The 10,745-nt window shown below is 40.3% G+C and overlaps 1 protein-coding gene across 1 annotated transcript; it reads right to left on the bottom strand.

Moving 5' to 3' along the window:
• Positions 1–854: 854 nt before the first annotated feature.
• Positions 855–6,556, bottom strand: LOC141010774 (solute carrier family 2, facilitated glucose transporter member 1-like). The gene is made up of 10 exons (XM_073483864.1): positions 6,542–6,556; positions 6,005–6,103; positions 4,960–5,120; positions 4,635–4,875; positions 3,407–3,569; positions 2,965–3,149; positions 2,629–2,730; positions 2,016–2,117; positions 1,581–1,784; positions 855–1,034 (listed from the first exon to the last, which is right to left on the bottom strand). The coding sequence occupies exons 1-10, from the start codon at positions 6,554–6,556 to the stop codon at positions 855–857; spliced, it is 1,452 nt and encodes a 483-aa protein (XP_073339965.1).
• Between the last annotated feature and the right edge of the window lie 4,189 nt (positions 6,557–10,745).

Below are 10,745 nucleotides of genomic sequence, written 5' to 3'. Positions count from 1 at the left end.
CCTAAATACAGTTTAATGTGATCAAGCTTAAATACATAACAACAATAACATTAAAGATCTAAATGATCCACATGACTTAACAATATGTTTATTTACACCAGTGACAGTCACATCAAGTGGTGGTGACACAAACGTCTTCAAAGCCATTCTTAGCTGAACCCAATCGATCATTTCAGCATTGTCAGACTTTAATGAATGTTTTAGATGACCTCTGCGTCACACTGTATCACATTGCTCTTTATTAGCTGTCAAATAAACCTCTGAAAACATGTTTGATTTAAGAGAAACATTTTTTAACATAAGCAAAGGAAACGTAGATCCCCTCACCTCCTTCACTTTCGTACTGTTTGTAAGCTTCTCCTGTCTGCCCCTTTAAAAGTCTCCATCTCTTTACAAGATAACAACACAATGATCACAAAATGCCTCAATACATGCAGTAAGAATATCAGTCAGATTACACCCTACAGCCTGTCTGCCTGTTGGTGTGCATGCTAGATAAAATATAGGTGTGTTTTTCCATTTTTCAAATTATCCTGAATTGATTTCCTGATAGCCTTGCACCTACGTGATGTGCATAAAAACAGTCTACTCTTCTTTATCTCATTACTCTCCCGGATTCCCAGATTAATTTGCTTTAGATATATTCTTCTGCATGAAAACGGCTGACGGTGACATATGTGGATTAATCTTACCGGGACATTGTTTTCCAAAGGAGGTTCCAGGAAGTTCCAAGATAAAAACCCAACTGTTTGGTTACACGCCAGTGATATTTGTTAGAACATGTTGGTAAATTGGGTGAACTGACCCACTGACAGCATGAGCATGACCAGATTCAGTAAGGTTTAATAGGTCGGTCAGGTGAAAGTGTTGAATCCGATCTTATTGTGCAAAGGGATGCCCTCTGCTCCTCTGAACTCCTCTGCAATGTCATCGAATGTGCGACCTTTTGTCTCTGGGAGGCGAATATAGGTGAAGGTGAAGGCGAACAGAGCCACAATCATGAAGAGGAGGTAGACGTACGCACCGCAGAGTTTCTGCATGGGAAGGACAAACGATATTAGTTTTATTGGTGTACTTGATCTATTTAACCAAAAAGGGGTCCGTAACGATCAAACCAAAAGGTTTTGGCTCAAACGGCAACATAATCACACTGTGTGAGCAACAGCCTCTCATAAAGTAGAGTAAACATTCACAGGAAAGAAGGAAAACACAGAAGGCATTAAAACACATTTACACACGGAATGAGGAAAACAAAACGGTTGTTTGATTTGATTCCTTGGCTTTAGTTTCAGGTTGGCTGCCATCTCTGCAGCACTATATCGAACAGATGTTTCCCTGGTTAACTGTTAATTTGATCACTATTATTTCATCCTGACTTTAAAGGATTTAGCAATAGATTTATACAGATTACAAGATTTATGTCTGTTTTACAGTTGACCAGTATACGTTTGTATATAACAGAATGAACAGATTTATAGCTTGTATTTAACGGCCATGTCTCCAAGGTGCAAGGGAACTTGCATAAGAAAACAAGAAAGTAACTCACTCATACAACACGCAGGCCAAGAGTATAAACCCACCAGCAATGGAGGGAAGAGGAGCGCCAGAACAAATTTCCCTCCCCAGTTGAGCATGCTGGTAAAGGCCATGGCGATGGGTCTGCCAGGCTGGTCAAACAGCTCAGCAGCGATGAACCAGGAGATGGGACCGGGGCCCAGCTCGTAGGCCGAAATCAGGCAGAAAACCAGCAGGACCTGCAGGCTCCGCAGCTCTGGGACCAGGTGCTGGACAGACAAGTTTGTTTTTAAATCACTCAGCAAAATTCGATGTGACTCGTAATGCATTTGAAAGGTAGGATCCAGGACTGAAGTTTAAATCATTCTATAAAATGTACCACGGTTTGTTCTAATGTCATTTTGACAAATTGGATGGCAGGGTTGTCCAACATTAGATATCTTGAATGGAGCTATTCCAGCACAAAATGAAAATATAAGAATAACACAAAATGATCTTACCAGGACTGAATCGACTATGGTCATGAGTAAGTTGCACACTGCTATGGAGATGAAACCAGTCAGAAGCAACCTCCTCCTCCCTGCCCTTTCCATCAGGAAGAACTTGAAAGGAAAAACAACACAGTGGTGACCCTGCTCACATTTTTTCCATCCTTTTGATCTAAAAATGCAACATTATCCTATTGTGGCCCAAGCTATTAAACCATTTATGAGGAAATGGTGATCACACTTACATCATTAATCCAAGATTTTGGTGCAGTTTGTGGCAAAATCTCACTCAACAACAACATGTGTTTTTAATGTTTACTGATAAGACTGTTGAGTTTATACTGAGCAGCCGATATATTAATATAATGAATAACATTATACATTTTTATAAAACCGCATGTAGGGAAAATTGATACGGAGGACTGGAGAACTGCCAAAATCAAAAATAAGATTAAAAAATGTCCTTTTTTTTTTTTTCAATTATTTCATAATAATTGCAAAAACAACAACAAGTAATAATGACAATAATAAGTAAAATGTATTTATTCATGAATTTATTTCTGTATTTCCCGTAACCCTATCCCTAGTCCTAAAATTTTAAGTAACCACTGGATTTCATACTCACTGCAACCAAAGTGAAGGTCACATTGACAGCGCCCACGCCCAGAGTCAGGTATTTGGCCTCGTCAAACTTAGCCTGGAACATTCTGGTGGAATAATTGATGATCTGAAAGAAAAAGAGTGGGGATTTCTTTTAACTAAGTGGGTCACTGGGACTTGTTTCTATGTTTTTAGGAACGTAGGTGTTGACACACTGCCCCAGAATCTGAGGAGGAGCCAGAGAGAAGAGCTGTGCCTAAATAAATGATTGAATTTATTACTACAGCGCTGCACGTGAAATATTCATCAGACAGGAAGCAAGCCAGAAAACCTCCCAAAAAACAGGCATTTTAAGACTGACCGCATTGAATCCAGACAGCTGGCTGCCCAGATTGATGATGAGGACGATGATGATTGGCTGCTTGTAGCGGCGCTTCTTAAAGAACTCGTGGATGGTGACTCCGGTCTGAGTGTGGGCAGCTTCTTCCTTCATTTCTTCCAGCTCGGCAAACACCTTGTCTGTGTCGCCTTTCAGCCTCAGCAGGGCTGCAAGGTTAAAACAAAAACATCTTCTATTAAGGAGCTATTGTGGTATATCCACAGACCTGAGATAATAGAGTGCATTAAAAGCAATCCCATATTTAGATTCCTGGAAGTCAGCCATGATTGAATCTACAAGATAACAAAAGTTCTTCAGCTCAGATGCCATGTTGGAAATCTCTATTTTTTCATTAATGACTAAATTCTAAATAATATGACCAGTCATGTGAGAGGTGCAGTTAACGCCAATCAGTGGCACACACCAGCTTCCGCCTTGCTTTCCTCTCCTCGGTTTATGAGCAGATAGCGAGGGCTCTCAGGGCAGAAAGGCAGGACCAGGTACTGTGTCAGGGCCGGGATGAGAGACAGGGACAGCATCATGGCCCAGTAATGCTCAGTACCCAACATTGTCTCCAGACCAGCCACCTACAGCAAACACATACAGGAACCTTGTTGCACAGTGTGACCAAGTATTCAGATATTGAAACTTTCTGTACTGTACCAATGAAAATGATCAGAGTAAGAGTGAAGCCAATTGAGAATCAAAACAGGACTTGGCAAGACTTGTATGCAACAAATATATTTCATATTATGTGTATACATTTTCAAAATTAAGCTGCATCATAGGTAACCCCAACAATCACAAGCACTGCCCAGAAGAAGGAGCCATGACCTTTTCAAGCACAGATTCTCAGAATTATGTATCACAAAAACAGTCCATGTGGTTTGTGTAGCCTTTGAGTTAGGTTTGCTTTGCTTGTGTTTGTTTTTAATTCTTTTTATAGGCTTATTAGTTTTTCTTCCACTGAAACAGAGTGCCATATTGTTACACTTAAAGGAATTTATAAGATTTAGACAATGAACTAACATCAACGGAGCGTGAAGAAACAAGTGTTGAGGTCGTGTCAAAGCCGTCTACAGTCTGTACTGGCGTGCAGAGATGTCTACTGGCATGCTAACCAGCTAGCCCGGCCCGTCCTGCCTCCCATTACCACTTTGTACTGCAAGAGCTGAAAGCCCTCGTCGTTTCAGCGAGGAGATGTAAGAGTGAGTATGCTACTCAGTCTAAGTAAACAAAAAACTCACTCTTTCCTTACTAAAAAGACAATTACAACCAAACACCTCCTGACTTGCCAAGTTTCTTACTTTTAAAGAAGTTAACTAACTTTATTGCCTTGTTAGCTCATTATTAAACACTTCATTTAAACTTGACATTTAAAATAATTTGTTTTTGTCTGATTGTGGTTTGCCTTTTCACAATCACCTCTGATTTGGTTGAAATAAATCCTCAATTAAACGATTTAAGATGTGAAAATATTTGTTTTCGCCTGCTGTTGATGCCGATGTCTACAAAAAAAACAAGCGTTGCGAGTTCAGTAAAGTGAGCAGCAGTTGGTGGTTATACTGCCCCCCATGATTTTGGAGCTAGCTTTTGAATTCTGGCCATTTCGTTCAAATTATACCTTTTTAATGCATGTGAGTAATCCTCACCATTCCCACCAGGATGCCCGAGGCAAAGGACACTTGGTTTAGTGTTGCGAAAGCCCCTCTGAGGTTTGTGGGGGACACTTCCTGGATGTAGAGCGGGTTAAGACTCATCACTAGGCCACAGAAGAGACCGAACACCAACCGTCCCAGGATGAGAACCTCAAATGACTTGCTGACTTTGGAGGCAGACATCAGACAGGCTCCCACCACAGAGAGGCAGTTAACTATGAGGATGGAGTTACGTCTGGAGGGCAAGATGAGAGAAATGAAAAGATCACAAAAGGAAACTCAACTATTACTGGGAAAACTCTTTTCTGCATTTCATTACCTTCCATAAGAATCTGCCAGATATTTGACACCCAGCGAGCCCAGCAAGGCTCCAAAGTCTTTAATGCTGACAGAGAGTGACCACAGGAGAGTCAGGCTGTGATCTGGCATCGACTGGTTGTGCCTGGCTCTCCAGGTGTGGTTGAAGAACTCTTCGATGATCTGAACAGTTGTGAAAGCAAGAGACGAGCAACATCAGGAAACACAGTGAAAATGTGATTTAATGACAGATATTTCAAATTACTTAACATTGATAACAGCTGTTGGAAATGTACTAGACCAATCAAACACGTTTGATACCAAAAATTCATTCAACAATCTCATTTTAGCATATCCAGATATTGCACTTCATTTGTTGATATATGTTGAGTGAAATACTAATTGATTAATTGACTTGGATTATACGACGTAGATGCCAAACCATATGCAGTTACAGTAGTTTTTCTTTCAAATGTTCATAATTAACTGTTGCCTGCAAAATCAGCTAAATTTACTGGATATATACAGTATTTCTTCCAAATACAGCAAATTCACACAATTGGGTAATTAAATGTAGAAATCACAGCAGTATTTTCAGTTACAGTTAAAAAACTTGCTAGTGTAAACAAAAATACAATGCTAGGTTTGGTTGATTTTGGGTTATAGACTCGGCTGTCAACTATAGTTTTTTGGGGGGTTTTTTGGGGGTTTTTTTGCAGTTCACTTCAAACTTCATTATCGTTGAAAGACTATATCTCAATGACTCAACCTTCCAGCAAATTCTTGTATAACCCAGATTCCCCCCCCAAAATTGTGATGCTGTTTAAAATTTTAATAAAAACAGAATGCAATAATTTGCAATCCAACTGTTTATTTGCAAATGTGTCATTTCTGGATGGATTTTGATGTACAGCATATTTGCACAGAAACTTCTTAAAAAACTGTGAAAATAGTAGAATTGGAAGACACTAAAAATTATATCAGGATCTATTAAACTAAACAATTTGTATCGGTATCGACTAACATGATGTTAAATTTCCCCCCTAGCTCTGGTCCGCCTGTCTCACCTTGGCTGGAGCGTTGACGTTGCCGGTGTGGTAGCCGATCTGCAGGGAGCCGAGAACTGCGGCCAGGATGGAGATCAGGAGTGTGGCTGTCAAATGGCTCTGTGACAGCGTTGGGGTCAGTGACATTTATTTCTTTACCTTGTAACTTATCTTAAACAGTAAGTGGTTCACCTCTTAAAAAGTATCATGAAAATGCTTCAAGTCATCCTCATTTCTACACACTAAAAATTAAACAGGAAATTTTACATGCAAAATGGAAACTTGCTGTGTGTCTTGAATTCATTTTAAGATGAGTCATAGATGTTGGTTTACACACTAATGAAAACATTGCTAGCTGAGGTCACTGGTCAGTGTCTGACCTCACTGACCTCCAAACATAAGCGACCCTATGACTATTTGTAAAGGTCAAAGATGGCAGGAACCGCAGTATTTTCACACACTGCCAAGATGTACAGAATTTTAATTACCACAAGTGAGTGTTAGCGCTCCTTCTGTCAGACTGTGTGAATTTGTAGAAAAAGACTAAAACAAACAAACCTCCTGAGACGCCATTTGTTTGGGTGAAACGTGGTATCAGTCCGTCAAGATGTTGGAGCATTTATCTTTTGACTCCCTCTGCTGTGAAACACACATTGTGTCTGAATTAGAGCTCACCAGGGTGTACAGTCAGGTAATGTGATAACACAGCAAGGAGACGATCTTAAAGCAACATTATGTAGACGTTGGCATTTTGTGCGATTTGGCGCCCCCCACAGTTTCAGAGTGCAACACCACTGTCATGAATACAAATCCCAGGTCTGTAACAGTTTGTCAGACGTAATGTAGGTGCTGACTATAAACGAAATTCATGGTGTGGCTGAGACAGAGACAACATTCATCCTATTACAAGACACCGTCAAAATGATTTTGAAGCTGTTATTTTAAGCCAAAGGTAAGGTGAATATATTAAACTATTACTTAACGACTACTTATTGACAAGAACCTTTTTTTTCTATGGTGTTCAATTTTTAAAAGATTTTTTTAAAAACTTTTTCATGTTCTCCCAGCAGCATTAAATCAGATTTCACTTACAGATTCAGTTTCTTTTATCCAGGAAGAAATATATCCTGTATGCTTCAAAACACAGAATATGAGGAAGAGTGCAGGAATCGGTTAATCGCTAAGGATTTAAAAATGTTAACCGACGATCAGAGAAGGGCACAAATACATCAAAAAGTATTAAAATGAAGTCATTATTTGGTGTCATTTAGTTTGTCATTCAAGTAACTTGGTGTTTACTTTATCTGTTTGTTTAACTTCTAACAAAGCCTACTGCATTTTTGCATCAGAAATTGCTTAAAGTTTGCATCCCTTGTGTCAATAAATAAATGTGCATATTGATATCATATTAAATGCTAAAATAATGTACTTGCAATGTTAACTTACCTGTGCTGTGGAGTAAAGCAGACCGCTTGTCTTGTCCAAAATATGAATCAAAAAAGGAAATCCAGTTAGTTGTCAATGTGAGGTGAGTAATGGCTCATAAAAATGGCCAGTGTGTGCAGTTACTTCACACATTGAATATACATGAAGTAAAATCAAACATGATTAAAATAAGAAAAATCTTACACACTGGCTGAGATAACTGATAACAGCTTTTGTAAAATGTTGTAATGATAGTACATAGTAACACCTGTATCAGCTGTTTACATAATTATGCAAGCAGTAAAGACCTCATATTGATTATCTACTTTTACATTAAGATCTATATCTATATATTCTTTGAGTTCTCACCACTGGTCCTGAGTTGATCCCGTCTTTATCCCTGAGTGTCAGATATGAATGTGTAAATTTTCCTCACCACTCCTGGAAAATGTACACACACACACACACACACAAACTGGACACAGGGAGTCTGGTGATGAAGTCACACCCAGCTGGTGAATTTGGGGCAGTCCTGACAGAATGGCCACAGCAGGCCTCCTCTGGTTCTCATGGACCAGCTGACCAACATCCTGAGCTCTACCTGACCGAGGATCAGTTCATCTGCTGCGCACAAGACTCACATTAACTATCCTCGAGACAACAAAACCGTTCCCAGGTCAGGGGCTAAAAGGCAGTATGTTGGCATGTGGAGCACTGAGTTGGCAATAACACAGCTACATGCTTTAGCTTTATGTGTGTGTGTGTAGTTGTGGGTAACTTTGTCCTGTGATGTTGAAATAAACCTTCATCCAGTTTCCCTCCTGAACTGAATAGAAAAGCCCACTTGCTGTGTAATTTAACAAATTAAGTTATAGAGACATTTAAAGGGTAACCCCACCAATTATACACATTAAAGTGTGTTTACAAGTCTTGAGGAGTACTACTGCATTTGTGGAAAAAAGTAAAATTAAGTCTCTTGTGGCTCCAGAGGAAGCGGCATGTAATCTGATAAACTGTCTCCAATGATGTCACTCACAATGCTGAGTTTCTGTCTTTTCCTTTCCTTTTGTTGCCACAAAAATAAAAGAAAATCCTTGAAGCATTTGCTCTGTTTCTGTTTCTCTCCTGCTGCTCAGCAGGTGGCAGCGTGCCAGCGGAAGGTAAACCTACAGTTGTGTCGGTGCGCATGTGTAGCGAGCTAATTCAATGTAGAGAGAGGGCAGAGAGGACGGCATTAACTTTTGAAATATTCCCATTGTTTTGAATTTTAGGGGCAAAAAGAGCAAGAACAATATCACGGTGAAATGCAAGTTGTGCCTGGAGGATCAGTGCTTGTTGTATTGTTTTCATTGAAACACCTGTGCCTAAAACTGTATGCCTCTGCCCAGTTCACTGTCAGATTGTTTACAAAATAAAGAGCTGTAAATGTTATATTGCGTCTATATTCAGTCTGTCAGCTACTTGTAGTTGGAGGTTGTGATGAAAAAACGATGCACCGATAGACTCTCCTTCCCACTGCTCGTGAGAACTTGGGACTCTGTCGGCGGTATTCGGCAGTTGTTGGACAGTGCCCGTTCATGGTTTGGGGGGGATTGGCTTTGGAGAGAGGCCTGAGTGCAGGGGGCAGAGTTTACTGGCTGGACACTTTCAACTTTAGCCAGTCAGCTGCTCAAAACAGACTGAGGAGAAATGACTTGTGTCTGCCAGACCCCTACCTCAAGCCCCGCCCAGCCCCTAGTTCTGCACCAACAAGGATTACTACTGTTTGACACCATCTTAATATATAATCACGCTGACTTTTAGAAAGTTCACTCACTCTTAGCTCTCAGTTCGTTTGTGAATGTTGTGCAGCTGCTAAAGACTTACATTAAGACAAACACTTGATACTGTGTGATGCATCTGGTATTCAGGCCTATTAAAAAGCCTAGAGCTGCTCCTGCCTGTAGTAATGGCAGGAGCAGTCATGTTTATGTCTGGTAAATATTGGCTATGGTGAGAAGTCTTACTGTTGAACTGGATCCACTGGTCCAGGTCGATCTAACCCATAAGTGTGATGTTTTACCCAGGAAGTCCAGTGTTCAGTTAGCCTTTTGCTTTTAGATAGTTCTGTATTGAGCCTTTGCAAATCAACCCAGACTTTGGAGCAGGGTCTCCCAGACACCCTCTTCCTGTTGCTGAACCCAAACCTAATGTTCCCTGTTACCTGCATAATACTGACCAGAAAGTCCCACTGGTCAGAGAGAACTCTGCATCCCTGTAGTGAACATCTGTCTCCACTGGTCAGTGAATATAAAACTCACCTGAACCAGCCACAGAATTGGACCTGAAAGATTTTTTTTCTTTCTACAGTACACACATACACACACACACACCTGCCATTTGAACAAATCCAAATGGGCAGTAACTGCTTTTTCATTGCCGAGTTGCTCCAGCCAAATAAATAAAATTATGGAGAAGAAAGATGAACATAATCATAATGTGAGAGTGCGGAAACATTCTCCAGTGTCACCACAAACCACATCATTTGTGCATGAAAATAATCTGAGTGAAATATGAACAAAGAATATTAAGTGGCCCCTGAGGCCAGGAGGTGATGAAAAGCAGATAATTTGCACTGGCTCTTATGTGAAAAAACAAAGTTTCTTCCATAAAACTTTATACTTTGAAAACCGCCAGTTCTACATTTCAGATTAGAAAATTATGCATCACTATTTTCCAAACTGCTGATAGATGGCATCTTTTTCAAGCATAAGATATCTCTAATTATAAGTTATTTTACTTTCAGTCTGTAAATCAATCTGTAGTCCAACATAAATGAGAAAAAGTCCCAGTTTTATTTCCATTTTTTGACAGCTGAAATGTTTTAAATTCACCGAAAGCAAACTATGATTTGGTACTGAAGGTACTTGCCTCATGCTGTGTTTTTTATTCTTTGTTTACAATAGAAATATATCCACAAAACCAGCCTGATGTCACAGAACTATGTTATGTTACGAGCAAAAAAGAAGAGAGTAAAAATCAGTTGGCATTAGGGGGTAAAATGCGTCGTCCACCTGCAAGCTCTGTTCCTGCAGCCGAGTTCTCAATCAGTGTGTGGATACGCCTGTCTGGAACATGACCTCTGACCCCGGAGCTCTGGCCCCCTGGCAGGCGACCCCCTGACCCTGTGCTCAGGCTGCCTTGCAGGTGCTGGGCATCAGGCACAAATGGTGCGCAGTGTGCACAGTGGCCCCCCCTCCCACCGCTAATGTTTAGTTATCGCACAAGCTAATGGCCCTCTCTAATTATCTGTAATGGTGTTTGTGATCTGTTTCTAAGTGTTTCAATGCACCCAAAA

The sequence above is a fragment of the Pagrus major genome, chromosome 16 (genome assembly GCF_040436345.1).
Source record: "Pagrus major chromosome 16, Pma_NU_1.0".
NCBI classification, from domain to species: Eukaryota; Metazoa; Chordata; class Actinopteri; order Spariformes; family Sparidae; genus Pagrus; species Pagrus major.
This window is presented reverse-complemented; position numbering and strand designations above follow the sequence as displayed.